General features: G+C 43.5%; 1 protein-coding gene across 1 annotated transcript in view; it reads left to right on the top strand.

The window, feature by feature from the left end:
- RAPGEF3 (Rap guanine nucleotide exchange factor 3) overlaps positions 1 to 26,187 on the top strand; it is a 1,225,478-nt gene that overhangs the window by 1,054,035 nt on the left and 145,256 nt on the right. Inside the window, exon 25 of the mRNA XM_069231039.1 lies at positions 10,028 to 10,092. Coding sequence (XP_069087140.1) covers positions 10,028 to 10,092 — 65 coding nt within the window. The remainder of the gene's footprint in view (positions 1 to 10,027; positions 10,093 to 26,187) is intronic.

Below are 26,187 nucleotides of genomic sequence, written 5' to 3'. Positions count from 1 at the left end.
TCTTATGATAAGGAGGTCCACATAACCAGTAATGGTGATAAAACAATAATACCTATAATACATGTTAAAAACAGTATAAGATATAGGCGGTCATTCTGACCCTGGCGGTTGAAAACCGCCAGGGCAGAGTGCCGCGGAAGCACCGCCAACAGGCTGGCGGTGCTTCTGGGGCAATTCTGACCGCGGCGGTAAGGCTGCGGTCAGAAAAGGGAAACCGGCGGTTTCCCGCCGGTTTCCCGCTGGTTTCCCGCTGCCCCAGGGAATCCTCCACGGCGGCGCTGCAAGCAGCGCCGCCATGGGGATTCCGACCCCCTTCCCGCCATCCTGTTTCTGGTGGTTTTCACCGCCAGAAACAGGATGGCGGGAACGGGTGTCGTGGGGCCCCTGGGCCCCTTTGAGATTTTCAGTGTCTGCTTGGCAAACACTGAAAATCGCGACGGGTGCAACTGCACCCGTCGCACACCAGCAACTCCGCCGGCTCCATTCGGAGCCGGCTTCCTCGTTGCTGGTGCTTTCCCGCTGGGCGGGCGGGCGGCCTTTTGGCGGTCGCCCGCCAGCCCAGTGGGAAAGTCAGAATGACCGCCGCGGTCTTTTGACTGCGGTACGGTCTTCTGACGGTTCCTGCCAGGCCGGCGGCTTCCGCCGCCGGCGGGGGTCAGATTGACCCCCATAGTTCCTTTAGGCCAAAACAATACCTCATAAATGAACCAAACAACTTCATTAAGTTCATCCATTAACAAACTTTTAAAAAAAAGTGCCTATGCATAATGCAATGTAGAATATGCAAATACAACATATGTAAAAATCATCCAAATGTGGCCTTCGAAAATTGACAGCGTGTGTAGTGCAATATAAAATTTACAAATAATGCATGAACTCAGCCAACCAACTTCATTCAATACATTCATTTTCGAAGCTTAAAAAGCGACATCATGCTGAGTACAAAATGACTACTACATGTTAAAAAATGTAAGAAAATGATTGGTCATTACTACAATACATATAATTGGAAGGAAACAATACATTACAGATTTGAGAGTATCCAAAACAGAACATATGTTATATTTGGAATCCAAAGCATTAAAAAGTGATTATGTGCATTCTGTAAGTGCAGGACAAACAAAGATTACATAATTATGATCTAGAATATAAAATTTAAAAAACGTGCGCATTATCTTCTTTTTCGGGGCTTTATACCAAATACCAGAAATGACAGGACAGGGGAGCGATAGCGCAGATCTACCAGAAAGTCAACTAGAATCTCTAGTACATATTTAAAATTTATCTAAAAAATGACAGATCTTATTACAAAACATTTTATTGGGTGGAAACATTACAGATTTGTGAGCCTCCAAAGCAGAACATATGTTACATTTGAGAAACAGGGGCGTTATAAAGAGCGCCATGCGTTCTGTAATGCAGGACAAATACTATATGGTTAAGATTTTGAATATGTAACTGGAAGAGCTCACGCATCATTGCCTTTTTTGAGAGTTTGTCCCAGGTACCACTAATGAAGAGAGGAGGTAGAAAATCCATTCTCAGTAAAAGGATCAATCTTCTAACCCCATTTGGCAGAGTCCAGGTTAAATAAGGATGAGGATTAGTCCCCAAATTGCTCTCTAGAACCACTTGATTGCATTGATTTAACTGACAATAAGGAAATGTCTCTACTCGGACATCTTAAACAGGGTGTTTTTTATAGCTGTTTACAGCAGACCCTAGCATAAAAGAATCAACATTCAGGTTGAGCCCAAAGGTATCTTTAGCCCATGCAAAAGACCTGATAAAAGACACTCCTTTCTGTTTGGAGGGACAGAATTTCAACCCTCAAGGCTGCCTGCAGTGTTCCCTCCTCTCCATACAGGAGCAAGTTTCCCCACCTCAAGACAGCAGCCAGAGAAAAGGAATAAGACGACAATAAACCACACTCCAAACAAAGAGCATGAGGGTCTGTAAGAGTATTCAGATTACAAATCTGTTGGAAGATTTGACCCTCAGTCCTCTCAAGAGTGTGCCAAGAATTCCTATCAAATACTTCACAAGTGTAACATAATGAGTGGGAGATTTAAACCCTGTAGCCTGATAGGACATGCCCAAAATGGCATATCCCCCAAAGTTTACAGAGTCTTTTCAGAGCGTTTGCTTGGGAAAGAGCTCTGCTCAAACAAAGTTTCATATGATCATCATCCCACCAACTCTTAGAAAAGACCTTGCCAAATAGATTTAAAAAAAAACACTTTCTCTAGTTTGTCCATGCCTAGATACCAATTAAATCTCCAGTTTATTCTTATACCATTCATCCGAAAAATCAAGATTTTACTTTTAGAGATATTTTTTTCAAGGGAGTGGGCTTCTGCTTACTTCATCAATGCAGTGAGACAATGCCGTGAACCAATTGGGGTGAAATCCATCATGGCCACATCGCTGGCATACAACAAAAAGCTAATAGACAGCACATCAATTTTAGGGGGAACACCCTTCACCTGACTTAGGGTACCTGGTAGGTCATGGATATATAGGGAGAACAGCAGAGGGGCCAGCAAACAGCCCTGCTTAAAACCGTTTTGTGTTTTAACCTGATGAGATACTCCCTGCGTCCCACCCATCAGTATCTGGCATCAGGTATCCAAATGCAATTCCATGGCAAGTGCCAAAAGGTGGTGCAGGACACCCAATGAAAAGAGCTTTCTCCACAGCGTTTGACTATCAACTCTATCAGGAGCTGTGAAGAAATCAATAAATACTGAATATACAGACATACCCCGAAAAGATGAATATTTTTTAACAATTGCTTGAAGGACAGCTATGATGTCGCGTGTGCTATGATTTTTCCTAAAACCGGCTTGTTCTGGAGTACGTTTCTGACAAACAGTTTGCCAGTCACATCTAACAGTGCTCACCGCATGAAACTTGCCTTCCAAGATTTAGGGATTTTATCAGGACAATAACAGTGTTTAAACAGTGGGCCAATAAAGGATCCTACGCTGCAGCCACCTTTTAATAACTGCAATAGGGACCTCATCTGGTCCCATAACTCCAGAGGTCCTAACATTCTTTGTAATACCCACAATTGCATCTACTGAGGGAGCGCCATACAGAACAAGCATCTCTTCGTCTACCTTGAAGCACTAGAGCAACCCCAGTGTTACTAGAAAACAACTGAGAAATGTATCAATCACCAGACATTTTCTGGGATAGGAATTGCATGTGCATTCACTCTGGCATCCCACTCAATGTAGAAAAAATAGAAACTATTTTAATGAATAAAATGTCACCACAACAACCAAAATCCATTAAGAAGAACCAAAGATCCGAATTTTTAAAGTTTGGAATAAAAATAGCACCAAAAGGCACAAAGTACCATTCGCAGTTATCTGGCCGCACTAGACTGGGTCAAAGTCAAAAGTTAAGGCTGAATGTAATGGATCGTCGGTTCAATAGAGAGACCAGGTTCACTCCAGTTGAATAGAGAGACCAGGTTCACTCCACTTCGGCTATAGAAACTTTATTGGAGTAAAAGTTCTCTATGTTCAGACTTAGAAACGTTCCTAGAAAACAAATCTCCTTCAGCAGGTCATACTAGCAAGTAGAGGCCAGTGTTGATGGCTGCAGCTTGAAAGGCGATGCTGGTCTCTGTCAGTTCTCCAGGTGGGAAGAATGCTAACCTTTTCTAAGTCCCACTTCTTGCAGGTTTGGGGACAAGAAGAGTACACTATAACACTAGTCAAGGGTTCAGGACTGTGGGGCACCACTTTGGAGTAGAGATAACTCCAACAAAGTCACAGCACGGTCCAGGTCAAGTCCAGTTGGAAATGGACAGCTGGGCAGTTGCAGGGAGAGAGGCCTCTGGAAACTTGCTGTGTTCCTCTTGCTAATACAGGAGGTCAGCCCATTGACCCTTGAAGTCAATTCTGGGGTCCGGGGTTCTGGGCAAGTAGGTCCAGTCTAACTTCAGTTTTTAAGACAGGTTCACTTTTCAAGCTGCTCCCAAACTAAAACTAAGCACCATAAGTTATTATAAAGCAACTCACTGTTTTCCTATGGAGGAGCCAGCCTTGCCACAGCAAATAACGACTATGAAGGGTTTTCTCTGCCAGAACATGTACAAAATTAAATATAGATGCCCTGCTTTTCAAAATACCATGCACCCTGCCCTCTGTGCATTTAGGGCCTACCTTACATGTGACTGATCAGTATTAGAAAGGAAGGTTTAGGCCTGGCAAGCAGTTTGTTTTACCAGGTCAGAATGGCAGCTTTAAACTGCATGAACATGCAGCAGTGGCAGGCCTGGAGACATATTTTACAGTGCTACTTTAGTAGGTGGTACAATGAGTGCTACGGCCCACTAGAAACCCTGGGTACATGTGGCTAGGGGCTTAAAGGTTCCAATTAAGTGTGTGCCAATTTCCAGCATGTTTAGAGAGGAGAACACTAGCATTTTACTACTGGTTAGCACATTAAAGTGCACAGAGTACTGTAGCCAGCAAAAACAGGTTCAGCTAAAGAAGGCAAAAATCTGGGGGATTATCCCCAAGCAATGCCACTCCTCTTTCCCTTGTCACTGTAGGATGGCACAGGCTCCCAGCCTGCCCTGCAACCAATCCTGACGCTGCTCAGAGCAGCATTAGGATTGGGTGCAGCACCCAGCAAGGGTTCTCTCAGGCAGACTGGGAGCCTGTGGCTGCTCTCTCCAGCCCGGCAACACAGTGCTGAGCTGGAGAGAGCAAACTGCGCATGTGTGTTTGGCCGGCCCGAGACAGCCGGCCAAACACCTGCGCACTAAGGGGAGTGCACATTGCACTCCCCTCATCCAGGTCACCCCACAAGGCCCTGCCCCCTTATGCTAGGAAAATCGTTCATTGTAAAAGGTTTGCAGGTTCTGCTGCTGGCAGGGGGGGTGGGGCTGTCCATTCCTTTAAGCTCAGGTCTTGGTAAGGAAGTTCTTACAACTTGGTTTAAACTTTCTCTAAATGTTAAGGTTATTCCTATGGACACCAATTGTGGAGAGGTTCAGGATTTCTCTGTGTATGCCTAAAACACGATTTTCATTTTTATTTAATTAAATTTCATAATAATGATTTTGTGAATCCCAATAAACTTAATTTTAAATGTTGTTTAACTTTATTGATGATCGGATATTTTGTAACAAAACCTCAAACCAACAGTCCAACATGTTAATTTGTGGTGATTTCAATGCCAAAGTATGTGTCAGTACATTTGACATTTGTATGGTTGGCAATAACATTTCTGCTGTAGCCTCGATATACTCGGATCAAAAGGAAAATATGTTTCCCAATTTTAAATTAGCTTAAGATTTAATCAATTTGCACGAGTACCACCCAAGCTAAAATACCGAATTACCAACTTACTTTGGTCATGGTTGTGCTTCAGACATTGATTATATTTTTATGGCCCAACATCTTTTGAAATACTATTTATGCAATGACATTTTCGATGATAATATGGAAACCATGTTTTCTTCGCCTCCTCAGCTGAGATTTCACCAACAAGTTGAATGTACCCATTGTCCTCCCATTTAGCATAATTGTTTGATAATAGCCTGGCATATCTCTCATTCAACCAACTCAGATTTGATAACATGCAATCTAAGTACTTTTATGATTTGTCTGCTTAATACTCAGTGGCGTCTTGTCCTGCTTTACCGCCCCCCTCTTCCTGGATCAGCTTTCCTCTCCACGCTAGGCAATCCACTTGTATCTCCATTAGTGTGATTTGCCACGCTCTGAGTGATTTTAATTTCCATGTTGATGACTCTATGTATCCTGAAGCTAATAACCTGATTGATACCCATAAAACATTAGGACTCACCCAAAGGGCTCTGGCTCCCAGCCATAGGCTGGGTCACACCTTGGACAACATTTATTTGAAACCATCTTGAGCTCTTAGTTGAAATCCTTATCCCTCAATTATGGACAGATCACAGCTTAATCTTAATTAAATTAGCTGACAATACACAAAAACATCAGAAAGTGAGGAATCAGAAAATTCATAAGTGGGGAGCCATGAGATATAGTCCCAACTTAATCCTTAGCTTCACCAACGCTGCCCCAATTCTGACTGGAAAACTTATTGAGGATCTCAAGTCATTTAATAAATGGATCTCGATTTCTGCTTCAGAATTAACTAAAAATGGCCACTCAAAAGTCTCAGTGCCGTGGTTCTCCCCTGCACTGACTGAGTCTAGGCACCACTGTAAATCATTAGAACGAAATAGCTCCTAGCTTACAGGCAGGATGATCTTGATCTGTTCAGGGCTGCTCAAAAAAGATATCATAGATTGACAAAAGAAGCAAAAAAAAGTTACTACACCCAAAAAATTGAAGAGGCAAGGTTTGACTCAAAATCAATTTTTATGTTGCAAAAACATTACTACCTCCAGAAGCATTAGCTTGAGCTATTCCTCCTTCCCAGACTTTGTGCAAGCATATCTCAGATTTTTTCAAGGATAAGACCTCCGCCATTCAACAAGGCTTCAATCTAACTTCAAGCACTGACCTAGCAAATGCTCCATCTAGAAAGGTTAGTACTACCCCCCTAAAAGAGAGGCTAACCCATTCTCATGAGATCTCTTGAATTCAGTCCTCTAAGATTCTCTTATGCAAGTCAGGATCTCCACTCAATCCTTGTCCTCCAGGAATCTTGCATGCAACCATCCCTGTTTAACTTTTATACGGCTCTACCCATATCTCTAATTACTTTTTATTGAAGTGAAACTGTCATATTGAGAGGACACTCAGTTGATCCTGTCTCTGGATAAGAATTCATCAAAAACAGAAATTAACCTGCAAAACTGCCTAGCTGATATTTTTCAGTGTGTGCAAGACAATCATCTGAAATGCAATTCTGAAAAACAAACCAAAATATTATTGTTTGGGAAGGTAATTGTTTTCTCCCTCACAATAGTGGCCAAGTGGCTCATCCTCCTTCCACTGTAAGCATTGCAAACAATCTAGGTGGTCAAATTCGACATCGATCTTTCTTTTGTGCCACAAGCCTTGGCTTTTGCTGGGATGTGGTTTAACCTCATAAAAACTTTGAGAAAATGTCTCTATTTCTTAGCCAGGAAAACAGTTGCATTTGTCCTTATCACCTCAAGATTGGATTATTGTAACAGTTTCTATTCTGGCAGTACCAAATATATCATCCATAAACTGCAGATGGGACAGAATGCAGCAGTTATACTGGTTCTACAATTTCCCAGTCCCACTTCTGGTGCTCTCCATACTTTGCACTGGCTTCCAATCAATAAAAGGATTCTGTTTAAACTACGTTTGCTTGTCTATAGAGCATCTAACAAAAAAGGACCCAAATACCTTAGTGATCGGTTCTGCCACTATCTACCCCAGCCTAAGATCATCCTAAGAGAACTTTCTGAGACCTCCTTCTTTCCAACTAAAATCTCATGGAGGAAAGTCCTTTACAGTTCTGGAGTCTAAAGCATGGAATCTTCTTCGTTATAGCATGTGTTTTAAAGATTTTGAAGCAAATTTTAGACATGAATTAAAAACATGGTTATTTTCAGCCTCAGACTCTTTGTGACATTAGCTAACTTAGGGACACATGCATACCTTTCTGGATCTGTAGCAGTTTTCTAGTATAGCGCCATAATGCTCCTTTGAGTTGTAGCTGCTCTTTTTATTCATTCATTCATCCATTTCAAGGTAAGAGGTGCCTCCAGCTCCCACAGTTCTGCTAGGGCCTACACCGCATGGATGGCTGAGAATTGTCATCAAAGAATGCTGCTTTATTGGCCTTTAACAATAAAAATAGCTATACAACAAAAAGAGAGCATTCTAACTGGCTGGCCAGCTCCCAATGTACCATTAATCAGTGGTAGCTCCTCAGCAATGCAGAGGAGCGTCGTCCCACTGGCTAAGAGCCAGCAGCAGAAAAATAAAACAATATTTGAATATTGTTTTGTTTTTTTGCTGCTGGCTCAGCAGGCATGTGAAGGGAGGGGCAGGACTGGGCCTCGGAAAGGGGGGGGGGGGGCGGGATGAGGTAGTGCACTAAGATGCCTGTCCAAACACACATGCACATTTTTTGAACAGCCAGGCTGGAGAAACTGCACAGGCCCCAGGGTTGTGCCTGTGTGGCAGTCACTGCCGCTCAGACCAATCCTGACGCTGCTTACGTGCTCTGTTTAGCATGTAAGTAGCACCAGGATTCCTGGGGAGCCTGTTCTTGTGCCCCAGAACATGCAAGGAGGACGAGCGAGGCGGCAGGAGAGGGTGGCGACGACAACCAATAAGTCATAAAAACAAGTAATAATAAAAAGTAAAAATATAAAAAAAAACTGCTGCAGAGGTGAGCACACATCAGGGGTGTAACAGAGGCCCCTGCAGCCCCTGTGGCGAAATGAGCCCATCAACCCTTCAGGAGGCCCAAAACCTTTAGAAGGGCCCATTGCACCCTAGGCCAAATAGTTTAGGGGAGGCTCATGGGCTCTCCTCACAGTCTACGTGGGGGGGGGAGGGGAGTTTATTTCGCGTTACGTCATTAGCACACATCCGTACAATAAAAGCATTAAGGTGGAGAAAATGCCTCACTAAAGGACCAATAGTCGCCAGATTTCTTGAAATTATAGGAAAACATATCATCATATTCCAAATATATATAATAAGTTATTTCAAAACAATTTAACAAGTGAAAGAGAAGAAAAATCTTTTCTGAGAGTAGAAAAACAAATTGAATGTTTGCTAATTGCTGACGTCTGATTACATGTCTTTAAATTGCATTTTCATACACTGTAACTGATTTAATTTACTAGTTTTACTCCACATTGTGTTCCAAAGTATCACAGACCGTCATTCTTTGCACTATGGTAATTAGGATTTTGTACCCACATCCAGATCATAACACCTTCACACATTATGCCAAATAAATCTGGCAGAATGTATGAGGGAAAAAAGGTACTTCATAAGTGTTTAGGTCGGTACTGGGGAAAATATGTAGCATTACAATGTACCCCATTCTAAGATGCATATATGAGACCTGTGGGGGAGGGTGGGGGCGTTAGGTTAGTACTTTGTAAATACCACACTTAATGGTATAGATATTACTTCAGTGCTTTATTACCTAGCAACATACCACATTTTGGTGTACCTGGGGCCGTATTACAGAAAGTGCCCTGGGGGAGTAATTGGCATCTGCTTCCACTTTGTGCGCCCGTAGCACTTTGGTATTACAGAAGGGGCTGCAGATTCTTGTGCGCACATGTAGCACCAGCACTATCAATTTGCTTGGGGTCATGGGCCCATGTAAATGAGTGAATGTCTTTACCTAAGCGCCAGCGCCATATACTCGAAGGGGGCACAAAGGCAAAAAAGCTGTCAGGAGGCATACTTAAAGTGAGCCAAGAAAAAGGTGGCACACTGTCAATGCGTCTCCTGATGGCAGCCCTCTGGAGGGTGGAAAGAGGATCCTATGGACCCCTTAGACATTACCTGGCTGGTGAGTGCAGTCACTCAATGCACCCGCCTGCAAAGGGATCTATAATCCCTCTTTAAAGTGTAGGCGTGTTGCTTCCTGCAACGTGAAACACAGAGCCGCTTTGAAGCAGCCCCTCTAGATTTCATTTGAATGATATGCCCCAAGAGCAGCTTGAGTTTGGGGCTGCTCTGGGGGCCACACATTCACTGTAATCGGGCACACATTCCCTGTTTGTGCATGGCATACCTATCTAAAGTGCACTGAAGCCCAAACAGGATAAGTGTGTCTTAAGTGTAATAGGGCCCCAGATGTCTCTCAAATCACATCTTTGACATCCATAGTATTTTTAGTTTACATCATAGTCAAGTTGTATTCTACTCTTCTGACATTTTTTTTAATTTGCTACTTCCAGGTTTCAGAGTACACCAGTTCATTTAGTGGTTGATCTACGCAACACTTTGAGGCAAATGAGTGCCCCATTGACTGACGTTTGCCTCTGTGCTGCATTGGTGGATGGTGAGCACTGTTAACATATTTTTAAACAAAGGATCTCATTTACATTTTTTTCTAGATGTTACATTTCTCCATGAGGGCAACAGGACACTGGTGGAGAACCTAATCAACTTTGAGAAGATGGTAAGTAACCTAGGAGATAAAAAATGACTGAGATTTGAAAATGTTGGAGTTTGAGACATCCTGCTTCATTTGTAAATTTCCTAGAATCTATGCATGTCTACTTCAACTCATGTCTGAAATTGTTGTTCTATCATAGACTTATCAAACCCTACATCTTGGATTGACCCTCAACTAGGTCTACCCCATATGCTCTCTCTCTCTCTTACTGTTTGTGAGGAGCTGTTGTAATTGTCTCTAACATTACTTGGAGTGATTCTCTAAGAATGCTTTAATTTCCCTCAAGGGAACTTTGCTTTTGTTGTCGTAGAGACAATACTGTTGTCTTCTTGAAGCTATATCACAGTCTATAAGTTTCTTCTTTGTAAACAACTCTTATGAGTTTTAAATAGTCAAGAGGAAGTGGGGGAAAGGCCAGCAAGCAGTGGGCAAACACCATAAAACAACATCTTCTAGGCTATTGAACTGATGGGCATTTTGATACAAACACAATGGAAAACAGAAGAGGGATCAGCAGCCTCTGCCTTTTTGCTACAATCCTAGTTTTGTCATTGATTTTCCAGCATAGTAGCTTCTACTATATCACATGAATTCCTACTCCAGAGTGCCTTGTTTATCAATTTCACATTTGAAATGAAGAACAGCATTGTAAAGTTCATACCCACAAAACACTGTACCCTCCCACCCTTGCTCTCCCATCTGTTCTTATAATAAGGGTTTGACTCCTCCACCAGAACTCTCCCATTTGGGCAGTTACTTGTGAAAAAATATATATATTTTTCATGTTCCAATTTTAATTTACCTCACAATTGAACTCTTTCCACAAGTGTGTTTAACCAGTATACATGTAATGGACACAGCCATAGACCTTTTCTCTTACTTAAAAGACATTTTAACATATGTGTTTTAGGTTACTTTAATTCACTGCGTGTGGTATATCATTTTATACTTTAGAAGCCTGGCAGTCGTTCTGGTTTCAGGTGACATTTTGGAGCTTTTTTGAGTTTATACATATGGCCTACCAGTGCTTCATTTGAGACTTTTCAATGCCCTTTCTTTTTCTCTGTGTTTCTTCAAGCTTCTATATGTTTGTCTGAATGTATCTCTAATATCTTATTTTAGGCTACGTTTGGTGTTTTGTTTACCTTACTGCTGGATGAAAGTAGAGAGTTTGAAGACCAGCTGTTCTCATCACAGCTTATGCATTGTGTCCCTATGTTTCTTTCTTTCTTTCTCTTTCGTTGCTTTTCTTTTTTCTCCCCAAGGCCTTTGAAGTTTGAAGTTGAGTACATGAGCATAAAGATTTGCCTTAAGGGCTGAAGTTGACCTTAGGGAATACATTTGGTGAAAGACTTCAGTCAGGTTCCAGCACCCACATGTAGTGCGATGGACTGACTAGTAAATTGCTTTTTGTTTTATCAGGATGCCTGTAACCTCATAACTGCATATGTAGCTGTATTATCTAGCACTCTTCTTCTTTCTTAGCAACACATCTGGAAAGCACTACCCTACTACTCTATTGCCACACTAGAGCATAGCACATTAGCAATTTTGGGTGGATACTTAGAGAAGCTGATCGCATTAGATGGAGAGAAAATGTTGAACAAGAACAAGTCCATATACAATTATTATCTTAACCTTTATAAAATTACAATGACGTATTAGTGTGAAGGTAACAATTTAAATCTGGTCTTATAAAATGAGCTATTCATAGATATCAAGATGTACCCTACTTGGCTTTTCTTACTTTTTGGAACAGTGCACACATTTGTATCTTTGCAATATTGATATTGATAGTAATTTGGAGCTGAGGGGAAGGGTTACCTGAAAGGTTTGAAGTGATTACTGTATCAATAAATAGTTGAAAAGAGATGATGTTCGATATAGGTTTGATATCATTTTGAATTTGAACTCATGGTGGTGTTGTGGGTTCCTTTTAGTGCCTAGATTGGGCACCAATGTTTTCGGTCTTAGGCCCATAGTCTGTGCCTTTAAGAAGCAAACACATTTTACTCACTTTTATTTGTTTCATTACATTTTAGCGCAGCTCACAGTTTTATATTTCACCAGATGCCCTCTTAGAAAACATTTTTTCTAAGAAAGGTTTCGTTCTATAACCTGATTAAAACAGAGCTGCAGATCCTTAACTTTAACATAGGACCATGCCAACATGTTTTAAAGATGACTTTAAACAATTGCCTCATTTTCATGGAACGATCTAAGACCTTCCTGAAGCCATTAGATGGCAAACTAAAAAAAGTGTTATTATTAACAACACACCAAGGCTACATGAAATGGAAGGTGAATTGGTATAGTTTTATTGTTAACACAACTAGGATGTGTCTGAGTACAATCAAATAGGGGTACTTCCTATTTCAATATTCTGTCCTGATGATGACCAGCCTGAATTAATTTCTTTGATTGGGGTTGAAACGTTGACATTGTATTAGAAAATGTAGATTGGCTTTTGAAAAATTCAGCAGGCTCACAGTAAGTATGGTCATAGGTGCTTATTTGAGACCTCATGTTGTTAACCACAGTTTGGTTTTAGTTTTCACGTAAATAGCACTGCAACACTTATACTAACACATAATTCACTCACACTGCGCCATTATACAGGAGCACCTCGATTACTTTACTTTGAAATGTGGAATGTAAGTTTCTAATAAAAGTGATATATTACTCACAAACTTAATTGGTACAGAAAGTACTTTATGGTACAACCACTGTCGTGGAGGTTAATCATATCCTTCCCCCGGAGGGACCAAAACATTTTTCTGTTAAATTATTCACTTACCCAGGTCCCAGGGTACTGGGTTGCCCCATTTTTTCAAAATAACTTCTTAGAAAACATGCTTGTTTGTGTACCACATTTATCTGTCCCTTGCACTTTTTTCACTCTGTGGCAAGCCCAAGACTGTCATATTTATACACTATTGCTGACAAGGTATTGCCAATCCAAGACTTATGGAGTCAACCTTCTACACATATACATATTATCACATCAGGCCTGTACTCAGAACACAGCCAGCCTTGGTATATAAACACCACATGGGCCGAAGAAGGGTAGAGGGGTCATTCCAGCCAGCCATCTTATGTTGTGTGCCAATTCCTTGACGCTTTGCTGCTCTTGGTCTTGTCTTTCCAGCCAACTGGAAGGACTGTCAGCAAAACAACAGGCAGACTCTTGCCTTCTCTCAGGTATGGGGTCAGGGTTCCTTCCATAAGACCGAGACAGGCAGAAGAGCTAACGCTGCTGTGCTCTCATGTTACAAATTAGGGTGTAGGTAGAAATTCTTAGACTCATGATTATGTCAGGATGTTGTGACTATATGTTACACTCTAATGCTCGCAATCATCACTGTATTATGTTTCATCTTCCTAATAATTGCAGATCATAGCTTTTATCATAGAATGCAGTTGTTTCAATAAATGCATTGACATTTTTCCTGCATTTCTTTGTCTGCCTTTGCATGTGTGAGATTTTGTGCAACTGAGAGAAAGGGATAAGGATATGTTTCACCACAGCTTCCCTGAGGAGTCAGAGTGTCATGTTTTTAGGCTGCCACAAATCATCTTTACCTTCTAGTTTTGGGTGAGGTGCTGCTAGTTAGCCGATGAGGTCAGGTCGACAGCTTCCAGTTTGCGTGGGACTGACTCAGTCACCCACACTGAGTGGTGCTGTTGCTCTACCCCCACTGTAAGAGTCCTACCACATGGTGCCACCAACATTGGGCATGCACTAATTTAAGAGATCTCCTGAGTACCTCTATCTCTCACATTCTAAAGAGACCATAATTACCTTATACAGAGACATCCATGGTATTAGGGAAATACCCTCCTCAGCTAAATAGGTAGTACCTATCTTAGGCCGTAGGTTGTTTAAGCTTGAACCTTAAAAGGATTCCCCAAATTGGTGTGTCCATCTCTGAACTTAACATTTTAAAATATGGCAGATCCTCAACAGGTAGCAATTCCAGTAAACATAAGACAACCTCTCACACAACATTTATTAGCTCATGGACTCACTTATGAGTGTGGGGATGTTACGTTCATGGTAAAGGCACATGGTGCTTACAGAACAGAAACTTTCTAGTCCTGAGTCACTTTTCCATCAGCAGATGGAAACCCACACTTTGTCCATAATTACACAATAGGAAACACAGAGCACAACACAGAGCCTATGCTTGTTTATTAATACCACGTTCTTATCAAGAACACCAAAATTGGTTTGAAGGCACCCTACCAAACTTTATACAAAACGTCCAATTAGGTCCCTTAAGTAATGAAAGACCTACATGGCCAAAACTACCCATGTATACACCACATCGTAAAGTAGCAAGTTTGCCAGTAGCGGATTTATGCCACATATATAATAATTTAGTAGATATATAAAGACACTTAATTCAGTTTGTAATGTGGACTTTAAACACTGCCCCAGTGAGGGCTGCTCCAGCAACACCACATTTGGCTACAACCGAGATAAATCCTGAGCCTGTACACTCAGTAATGGGTAAGGTACCCACCAAACATGAAGAAATTACGTTTTAGTTAGCACAAAAAATGAATGAGCTGGAAACAGTGTTTCCCCGTACAGGACCTCAAGATAAACACAAATTCTCACAGTGTTCTTGCCCTTTGGGATGGTTCTCTTAGTAGATAACTGCCACTTGGGGTGCAGTATTTGCTGCAATTTATACTACCAGACATGGTATACTAACACTTACAAATCTTCCTGGAACCGTTAAAATAAATTCAAGGCGAATACAGGGTAGTCCCTGCCCTGGACTTGGGGATGCAATTATTGGGCAATTTTGCCATAGTATCCTCAATTATACTAAGTAATTTTAAAGGGGAAGCAGTAGCATTGGCAGTACGCCTGCGGCTCAGGGACGTTCCTCAACAGAAACAGGAACTTGAGCTGCCTAAGATTATTGCGGAGACTTATACTAGTATAGGTCGGGATAGTCTGGGAGCCAGACTAAGTAAACCACCAATTACAAGGTAAATCCAGTAAGGATAACAGCAAACAAGCAAGAGGGTTCTAAAAAACGCTGGGATAAACATTAAAATAAGAAAGATAAGCAAAAGCAAAGAGGAGAATCTTTGCGTTCAGAGACCTCAGAAAAACATTACAACCTCAGAAATAGATACTCTTTAAAAAATCCTGACATATATCAAAATACTGATACTCGCCCATCTGGTAACTATCAGGACTCACCCGACAAACGCATTGGGAGAGAAGGGTGGTCAGATCACTGAAATGAGTACATGAAACTGAGAAAGGAGTCTCAATGCTCATTGGAGATTTCAGTTAAAAGGAAGAGAAACTTAAAAAAAAAAAAAAAACAATTCAAAGAGAAAAAGGCTGCCACAATTTCTGGTAAGCATGCCACAAATATTGAGAACGTTACTGAAGAACAGGATGTGGGCAGTGACTCTTCTATACAGCACAGCAGAAGTCACAATGGTTTCATGGGAATCTTCTAGAACTTCTGTATGTGACACCAACTATCGACTTCCTTGAAGTTGAAACCGTGGATTAGAATGTCTCCCCATCAGATAGGGTTTACAAACAAAAAATTCGAATTGAGCGGGACATTGAGCGCACCGCTAAAGTGATCTTCTGGGGAAGGTTAACACTACGTTACGACATGCTATTCTCAGACAAAGATTGGCCACCTGAACTTGTCCACTCTCTCCCACAAGGGGAAGATATCATTTTGCCTTATTTCTGTCCTTGTTCCAGACACAGTAAAAGAAGCTTCTGTCGCAGATTAGGCTTTGGCACTAGCACCAGTGCTGTACTGCAGCCATATGGGATGGGATAGGGATTCCCCTTACCATGTTATACCAATAAGGTCCTCTCCACAAATCCAGCCTCAATATCCCATTAAGCATGAGGCTAAAGCACCAGTGAGGGAATATCTCTCACAACTTGAGCACCAGGGAGTAACCACCCTGCATATCTCCAATGAATAACCCTTTGTTTCTCATGGTTATGCTGGACCATTCCTACAGAATAGTCTTAGATTCCAGACACCTAAACAGTCACACACTCACATTTGCAATACAAAATTTGCACAGAACAGCACTTATTAACAACATTGTGCACAAAAAATACAAAACAACCTTGGATATTTCCAGTGGTATTTTTCCTGCTAGCACCTGAAAACTGGGATTTAAGTGCCTTTTCAGTCTCAAAGAAGATTTTGTAGACTCCCTCAAGGCTATAAGAACAGTCCTGGATTGCTTCACCGGTTTAACATTAATATTGCATGATATTGATCCAGAGGCAGTGTCTTACGCAATGACATCTTTCTGATAGACAAAAATCTCAATACACATTTAGCCAGGGTGGATTGCATTGTTTTGAGATTCCCTGCACAGAGCTACAAATTCAGTTTCAAGAAAACAAAAATGGCTTTAAGAGTCCTACTCATAGGATACAAACTGAGGGAAAGAGCCCGGCACCACAATTCTTAGAGAAATGTGCGCAATTGCAACCACCAAAGACCATCAAGAAACTACAGTCATTGCTGAGTTTTTTCAATTTTGGCAGAACCTACATTCCAGAATATGCACAAAGCATAAAACCACTCTGTGATTTAATTCATCCAGACTTCCCAAACACACACAAATTCTCTTAGCATTACAGATAGATATGCTTAAAGCAAAACACTGCACACACCTGAAAGTAAAAACAGATTTGGTAATCCAGGTCATTCCTGGTGCCATTGGGTTCACTTATGTCATATTCAGTGGAGAATACACTGTACCCATGGCATATAAATCACACTTGTACTCCAATGTTGAGCAGTGTTTTACACCCACTGAAATAATCCTGGCTGCTGTCCAGATGGCTGTCATAAAGGAAAGACCAGGGTAACACATTATTGTCATTAACCCAATACCAGCCCTTGAGGCTGTCACCAAAGGACGCATCCCAAAAGCTAGAGCACTACATCCTTGTTAGATTCAATGGGCTACCTCCCTGACTGTCACTGATGTTGATTATGTTTTTGATCCAAAACTCCAGAGCCAAGAATTAATTCAGTGTGAACCTACACACCCCATGTCCACCAAAATGTTGCCTCTTGAACAACATCTAATCATCATTTACACCAATGGTTCTACTCAACCAGCTGTAGGTGCCAGAAACCAATACTCTGTGGCTTGCTCAGCTCTTTGTGAGGTAATGAGGGATGGTAAATTCCTCCTTCAACAAACCTACACTCAGACCTTAGGGGACTGCACAGCACAACTTGCAGGGCTTAAGTCTCTAATTTTGGGACTGGAGCAACTGATCCTGAACTTTCTACCTTGTGTATGATCCAGACTATTGTGTCCAGTCCTTCAATGAATATTTACACTACTGCTGCCTAAATGGGTTCAGAGATTCCAAAGGAATTACCATAAAACACAAATTCCTGTGGAGGAAGGTGGCAGACCTCAAAGATAAGCTGCCCACGGTCTCACGCAATACATACATTGGGTCATCAGGGTTTTGGAATACACATTGTAGGAAACACTTTGACGATGCTGCCAAATCTGCAGCAACTACAGCTTCTGTTGCTTTGGTAACTCGTTCTCATATGAGGCTGAATGATGAAGCATTGTCTGCTGTGAAAGCTTCTGTTCAATGATAATCCCTTACCAAAAGTATAGCCCGCAAAATAATTCTCCCACTTAAGCGCTCAAAAGATTGCATTTTCAACAATACCAGGGTTGGGTGATTGTGTGATCCCCACCAAAGACCAAATAATAGATCTTATCAAAGCAGCATATGAAGGGGTTGCTTCTGCCCATGCTGGTATGGTGGCTACCATCGCCCTATTGCAAAAACACTATTGATGGCCTGGTCTGTACACACAGACCAAGCAGTATGTCCTCCGTTGTGACATTCACCAATAAATTAACGCCACTGCAGACACTCCTCTTTGTTTGTAATAAACCATTACAATGTGTATACCCGGACCTTTGCAGTCCCTTACAACCAGATGGTGAATACAAATATATTTTTGTTGCTGTTGATTCGTGCTCCAGATTTCTGTGGGTGTGGCCACAATGATTGGCTGACGCTCAAACTGTTATTAAAGATTTGGAAGTTTTTATCGTGACATATGCAGTTGCAGCATTCCATTCGGACCAGGGCCCAGCTTTTGCCTCTAGGGTATTCAGGGACACCATGGCAATGATGGGTGTTGAAGTGCAATTCTTATCTCCCTATCTTCCCAAGGGAAATTCAGTTGTGGAGCAGAAGAACTGGGACTTAAAGCAATCCTTAACAGCTAGAGTATTAGGTTCAGGTCGTAGTTAGCTACACCACCTATATGGAGTTCAGAGAGCACTAAATTATCTGCCCACAAGGTCTTTGGGAGGACGTACCCCCTATGAAGTCCTGTGTGGGATACCTATGTATGTCCCAGATCTTAATGTCCCTGGTGGTGTGGAGGCAGAAACACCTTTTCACATAAACATCACAGGAAACCAACAGTGCCATGATGACAATTCATCAGCATATGCTGCCACTTTGGGAATGAGGGATTTGCCAACATCCAGAGGCTGGGTTCCTAAAGTTGGGGATCTAGTTAGTACTAGGAATAAATGGTACAAGAATTGTCATTCTACTGCCACTGCCTGGTTCTGAAAAAAAAATGCTTTGTTTCCATTAACAACGCCAAATTGCATCATGTGGCCGATCCTGCACGGTAGACCACGAGGACTCCTGGGTATTCCCATTACCCCTCTCACTATCATCCAGGAGTGTTACCTCTTCAAGCACTCATCAATGCTGAAATTATTTCCCCGAGCCTGGGGAGGGCATAGAACAAACTTCTATTGATTCTTGTTATCACATCAACAAAAAACGTCCAGAATTAGATTTGCTCTCTTCAAATACAACACGATTGGATGGAATAATGCAAACCACCAACGGATACATCTGCCAGTTCCCTTTCACCTACATCAGCTCCAGTTTTTGCACAGATTGGTTCTGTTACTTTGCCAACATTGATGATTTTTCTTCAAATTCTTATGCATCATCTACAATACCTGTATCAAAAGGACATAAGCTTAACATGTGACTTAAACATGACTATTTGGTTCATCTATGGTATGATCTGTGGATACTTCTGACTTTGGTTGCCTTAATTCTTTGGATTGGGTTTGTCATTGTTTTCTTTCTGCAAATTCATGGCCATTATCTTCCTGAACACTCTGCTATTGAACTGGTGGAAGAGGTTTAAAAACCTGGCGTATTCTGACACAAAGTCCAAAGACACTTGTCCTTTGTGAAATTTTCAGCTGTTCCAGTTCATGATGGGATTGTTTGGAATAAAGTACCATTTGATATTGTTGGCACAACTGAAATGATTCAGATTCCTTATGTCTTTAAAGTATCAATGTATGATATCATTACACCAGGGATTGTTTCTGATGACTGGGGTGTAAAAACATATGGTTCTGTGCTTTCTGAGCTTGATTATTATACTGTATTTGAAAGTGAAGATGCATACATGAACACTACAAATTATGGGGATATGTTCTGATGTTCCCATTATGGGCACTATTTTCTGCACCGAGCTGCTACCTCAAAAATAGTTTATAATTATACACTGTGGGAACATCGTCCAACTCTACCAGTGGGGAGTTCAAAAACGTATGTAGTAAAGTTTTCGTATTTTACTGGGCATTATGTTGAACACACTGAATCTTATTATTTCAAGTTTGTACACTTTTTAGGGCTGTTGGTTCTGGATTTGTCAGCACCTTCCAGGCTTGTTTGGAGTAAAACCTTCAGCTACCCACTCACTTTTTGTGAGTGTTTTTGGAGGATTCCCGATCATTTTGGCATTCATTGACAGTATCCTGTGTCGTGAACACATGGGTGGTCATTACAACCCTGGCGGTCGGTGTTAAAGCGGCGGTAAAACCGCCAACAGGCCGGCAGTAAAAAAAATGGAATTACGTCCGTGGCGGAAACCGCCAACATAGCCATTTTAACACTCCGACTGCCAAGGCGGTACAAACAAACACCGCAGCGGTAACCGCCAACAGACAGGCGGAGGACAGTGTACCGCCCACAGTATCATGAGAGGCCAATCCGCCACCTTTTCCGGGGCAGATTCAACGTGAACAAAAACACGGCGGAAACAGGACTTGGAAGGGAAAACGCTCACCTCTACACATCCCACTAGAAACCAGGATGCCATGGAACCGGAACTTCAGATTCTTCCAGCCTTTATCTTCCTGCTCCTCTACCAGGAGCACGAACGCCGGCGGCGCAGACCACGGTGAGTACTGTACCTACGATACAGGGGAGGGGGGAGGGAAAAAACAGTGACACACACACGCAACATCCAACACCCCCACCCCCACCCTCACCCACTGCATCAGATAGAAATAAAACAGGCACCTCAGGGGGAAGGAAAGGGAAGGGGGGGGGCACCTCAGCCAGATGAGTGCACAATGCCAGATCCACAAGGGGGCTCCATGCCCACTGTTCAATCCTAGGGAGTGCAAAGCCACAGTCTCTCAAGTCTCTACAGTGGGTGGGTTGCCCACTGTTCAATCCTGGGGAGTGCAAAGCCACAGACTCTCAAGTCTCTACAGTGGGTGGGTTGCCCACTGTTCAATCCTGGGGAGTGCAAAGCCACAGTCTCTCAAGTGGATAACAGTCTCCACTGGTTCTGGAGGGAGCTTTGTGCCCAGAGTGCTTCATCCTGCCAAGGACTGAGGTAGTGGATGCCTTTCTCCACTGGGTCTGGAGGGGGCTTGGTGCCCAGAGTGCTTCATCCTGCCAAGGACTGAGGTCGTGGATGTAACTCTCCACTGGTTCTGGAGGGGGCTTGGTGCCCAGAGTGCTTAATCCTGCCAAGGACTGAGGTAGTGGATGCCTTTCTCCACTGGTTTTGGAGGGGGGTTGGTGCCCAGAGTGCTTCATCCTGCCAAGGACTGTGGTAGTGGATGTAACTCTCCACTGGTTCTGGAGGGGGCTTGGTGCCCAGAGTGCTTCATCCTGCCAAGGACTGAGGTACTGGATGTAACTCTCCACTTGTTCTGGAGGGGGCTTTGTGCCCAGAGTGCTTCATCCTGCCAAGGACTGAGGTAGTGGATGTAACTCTCCACTTGTTCTGGAGGGGGCTTGGTGCCCAGAATGCTTCATCCTGACCGTGGCGGCCTCAGTAGCGTTGTAATCATTAGCGCTTACTGTCCTGCGGTGCTGCTGGCGGTCTTGTCCTGGGCAGCGGGGCTGGTGGGGGTCTTGTCCTGGGCAGCGGGGCTGCTGGTAGCGGTGCTGCTGGCGGTCTTGTCCTGGGCAGCAGGGCTGCTGGCGGGCGGTGTCCTGGGCAGCGGTGCTGGTGGCGGTCTTATCCTGGGCAGCGGGGCTTCTGGCGGTGGTGTCCTGGGCAGCGGTGCTGCTAGCGGTCTTGTCCTGGGCAGCGGTGTCCTGGGCAGCGGTGCTGTTGGCGGCGGTGTCCTGGGCAGCGGGGCTGGTGGCGGTCTTGTCCGCCGTGCTGATCTTCCCAACCTTGCCGGTTTTACTGTGCCCCTTCCCCACCTTGGATGGTGTCGCAGCTGTCTCCACACTCCCAACTGTACCCCTGGGAGCGGCTTTGGTGGCTGATTTCTTTCCCCTCTCCCGCCGCGCACTGGCCGACTTTTTATGCTTTACAGGTGGGGGACTGTCCGTGCTCTGGCTCCTTGCCACACTGGCTGCCCTGCTGCCTGGTGCACTCCAGAATCCGGTGACTACTGGCACCACTGGTCCCACCAATGTTGTGGCTGAGGTGCTAGGTTGGGACCTGGAGAGTCAGGCCCTAGGAGACTGAAGGGGTGGGGGAGGTGAGGGAAAGAGGTCAAGGTTGGACAGGAAAAGTTTCTTAGGAACATTGGGACGGGTAGCTGGAGGGGGTTTGGAAGTGGAGGAAGGGGTAGTGGTTATAGGAGGTGTACGTTTGGTGACTTTGGGTGAAGGTGCATGGGCTGGAGGCTGTCGTGAGGTGGATGGCTGTTGGGTGGGTGTGTGGCTGCGTTTGTGTACCTTGGGAGGTGGCCTCACAGACACACTGGGAGAGGACACAGGGGACGTGTGAATGGTAGTGGGGTGGTGACTGCACGTGAGCGGGGTGTGGTGGTGGGTGTGCTGGTGATGGATGTAGTGGCTGAGGATGTAGTGCATGCAGGTGTGAGTGGAGACGAGACAGGGAGGGAGGAGGGAGACGAGGAGGAGGGGGACACAGTGGAGGCAGTGGATGTTGGTGTGTCTGCATGTGTCTGCTGGTTGCGAGAGTGCCTGTGGGACTTGTGGTGCTTATGTTTGCCAGAGCTTCCCTTGTGAGTTGAGGTGTGTGCATGCTGGCCTGATGGTGTGCTTGGGATAGGCTGAGGTACAGGGGTGTGGGTCTGGGTGGAGGAAGATTGAGGGGGGAGGCTAGAGACAGGGACAATGGTTGCCATCAGTGCAGAGGCCAGAGTCTGAAAAGCTTGCTGAAGGGCTGCCTGACTAGAGTGAATGCCCTCCAGGTATGCATTGGTTTGTTGCAACTGCCTCTCTACATCCTGGATGGCATTCAAAATGGTAGACTTCCCAACAGTGAGAGACCTGAGGAGGTCAATGGCCTCCTCACTGAGGGCAGCAGGGGTGACTGGGGCAGGGCCTGAGGTGCCTGGTGCGAAGGTGATGCCCACCCTCCTGATGCTTTACTTTGGAGCATAACTGTCGGAAGGACTAAACAGGAACAGATAACTGTCATTTCGACTAATTCTTAACTGTGTGCAGCCCGACTTTCACTGCTTATGGTGTCTCTTCGAAACTGCACTAGAGGTGTGTCTTGCCCTACACCATGTATTATCTATGGATGTAAATCTGATGATGTTCATGATGATGCCAGACTTGTCCAGCTGGAATGGGAGTAGTTGCTTGATGCCTCCTATGAGCCACCCTTTTTGGATTTGCTGGCTGCAGGTGCTTCAACTTCTGGTATGGTAAGAAACAGTGCTTTCTCGGCTCGACCTGTGGTTGAGGCAATGGAGCATTTGTGCTCCTTCCACTTTCTGACTGATGAGCTGGTGGATTTATCGTCTGATGAAGCAGGATTTATATGGGAGTCAATCTTCCTTGATGTGCTCGGAGATTTCCTGTGTGATCATGATTACTGTTAATTTGGCCTTTTAATAATTTTCAAATTGATTCTTAAATTGTCCTGTTTTAAATTTGCCCACATGACTCGGCCTGGTCTGCTTGTCAACTTGGACATTTTTAATCTCTTTTATGTACATTTTTAGCCTGCTTTAAGTAGTTAGCATTAGTGTAGTTTATTTTAGGTCTCTTACACCAACAATTGGGGGGGTGTCATGAATTCCTTTTAGGGCCTATATTGGGCAGTCATATTTTAGTTCTTAGGCCCACAGTCTGGGCCTTTAAGTAACAAACACATTTTATTCACTTTTATTTGTTTTATTGCATTTTAGCATTGGTCGCTTTTGGCTTGTTGTTTTATATTGTATCAGCTGCCTTTTTAAAAAAACATGCTTGTTCATGTTACACATTTATCTATCCCTTGCCCACATTTCACTCTGTGCCTTGCTCAAGGCTGTCATATTTATATATAATAGTTTCCCAGGTATTGCTGATCCAAGAGTTACAGAGTCAACCTTCTATCCATAAACATATTATCATGTCAGACCTGTTCTCAGAACACAACACATTTGGTTATATAAACACCACCTAGGCCGAAGAAGGGTAGACGGGACATTCCAGCCAGCCATCTTATGCTGCGCGCCATGATGCACCATCATCACTGTATAATGTTTCATCTTCCTAATAACTAAAGCTCATACCTTTTATCATAGAATGCAGTTGCTTCAATAAATGCATTGAAACTTATCCAGCATTTATTTGCCTTTGCATGTGTGAGACTTTGTGCAAATGAGAGAAGGGGGTAAGGTCTGTTCCACGACAACTTCCCTGAGGAGTTAAAGTGTCATGTTTTTAGGCTGCCACAAATCATCTTTACTTTCTAGGTTTCGGTGAGGTGTTGCTAGCTTGCCACCTGGGTCAAGCCGACAGTGTAAGACTGACTCAGTCACCCACATGTGGTGGTGCTGCCACCCTAAACTCAGCAGTCTTACCCCTACATTAAGAGTCCTGCTACAGTGGGGCATTTGTGGGTAACCAGGAACTGCTTTTTCAGCTTAAAAAAACAAATATAGCTTACTGTGCACACCCTTACAAGACTGTGCATTGAGAGTTGTGCCCTTATCAGCTTGGGGTATACCTATTGGAATGACCACGGTCCGCTGAGCACAGGACATTACACCTCCTTTTTTCCCTAAATTCACCTTTGCTTGCCTGCAATTTAAGTGCTTTAAATAACAGACCCCATCTGATCTTTTAGCCATACTCAGACTCCATAAGACCTAATTAGGTGTGTGCACTATACAAAAGCAAAGCAGATGTTAGTAAAACATTTTATGTTAGGTCTTAAGAGTTTTTACTGTGATGTCAGGACTACATGTACTGCATATAGAACTATGGGCCTGATTTAGATCTTGGGGGTCTTACCTTGGTGGCTGAAACGAAGACCCCTATGATGGAGTGCTCTTCCTAACCATCAGGCTGGCAAGTTCCCGGCATATTTAGATGTTACAGTCCTGCAGGTGGTGTACTGGCGGCATATTTCTGACAGAGGGAGACAGTTGCTGAACCCAATGGACATTGTACAATGCCACTGGCCATGGAACACAGGTAAGTCACACACACATTCTGTACCCTAGCCATATGTGTCCCCCTGCACTACACAACACACTCCTCCACAGCATGAACATGGTGGAAAATCACATTTTCATACATCCGTGACACAGCACACATGCGTAGTTGACACAGCCCCCACACATGACACAACACAACTACTCACTCAACTACACAAACATACACCTGAATGTTGCACACATAAAACATCACACGCTCAAACATACACAACATTGAACCCACATGCAAGTAGCACACACAACCACATCACCTACTCCAACTCCCTCCACCTCAACCAGCCAATAGCATTGCACACACACACATACACGTACTGACTCGCATACATAACTGGTAGCATAACATTACATGTACAGGTCCCCTTGCAATGTGCACACATTGACATAGTCAATGGGTGTGACATTAATGTCACTGTGGTGCCAGCATTCATTTGATAATGAATACTGATGCCACAAAGACAGTTTTGCATGTGTGCGATATGTATCTTGTACCAGTGTGTCTTCATCCATGTCCCACAGAAACGTGTTCCCAACATATGCATATCACAGTAATTCAAAAAATCACTGTGACATGTATGTGACTGCAGTGGTCCTATGCCAAAATGCGGTGACCACACAACGTACACAGACAATGCAAGTTCCCTACCTGTCAGTCCGGTGACGGGGTGAGGTTGTGTTTTCTCCATGGTCCTGTTGCAGCAGTGATGGAAGGTTTTGTCCAGTCGAAAACAGAAGCGGATTGGGGAAAAAGTTAGGTTTTTACTTCATTTGCCCCCCAATTCACCAAATCAGCTGTGGAAGTTGGACTGCCACAATTGTTTTTGCGGTAAGGAACATCCAAATCTGCCTGGCAGTAAAAGTGGCTGGAGTCTCTCGCCTATAGTCCCACCAACATCTAAATCGGGTGGGAAGACTGCCAAGGCAGAAAACTGGTCTTCCAACAGAAAAGTGGTGGCAGGACTATGCCCGCCAAGATCTACATCAGGCCCTATGTTATTTTCAGGCTTTGATAAGTCTTTGAGTAAGAGATTATATTTGCCCTATCGGATTGTTTGTTATTCAGTTTTTTATTTACCTCAAGTCAGAAGAAATAGTGTTAATCGTATTCCAGATTCTACCTTGCTTCAGAGTCTATCTTGAGACCCCATAACTGACAGACTTCAGACACCCATGTTTTCCGGGTTCATGCACTAATAGCTATCCAATCCATGGATCTGCATACTTGGACTTGTAGTTCTGTTTAGCCTATTATTAAAACTACAAGTCCTAGAATACAAAGACACAAATGGACAATGAATTATTCATGCACCGACCTGTGAAACTCTG

The sequence above is a fragment of the Pleurodeles waltl genome, chromosome 4_2, assembly GCF_031143425.1.
Source record: "Pleurodeles waltl isolate 20211129_DDA chromosome 4_2, aPleWal1.hap1.20221129, whole genome shotgun sequence".
Lineage (NCBI taxonomy): Eukaryota > Metazoa > Chordata > Amphibia > Caudata > Salamandridae > Pleurodeles > Pleurodeles waltl.
The sequence above is the reverse complement of the archived record's forward strand: the minus strand, read 5'-3'. Positions and strand labels throughout refer to the sequence as shown.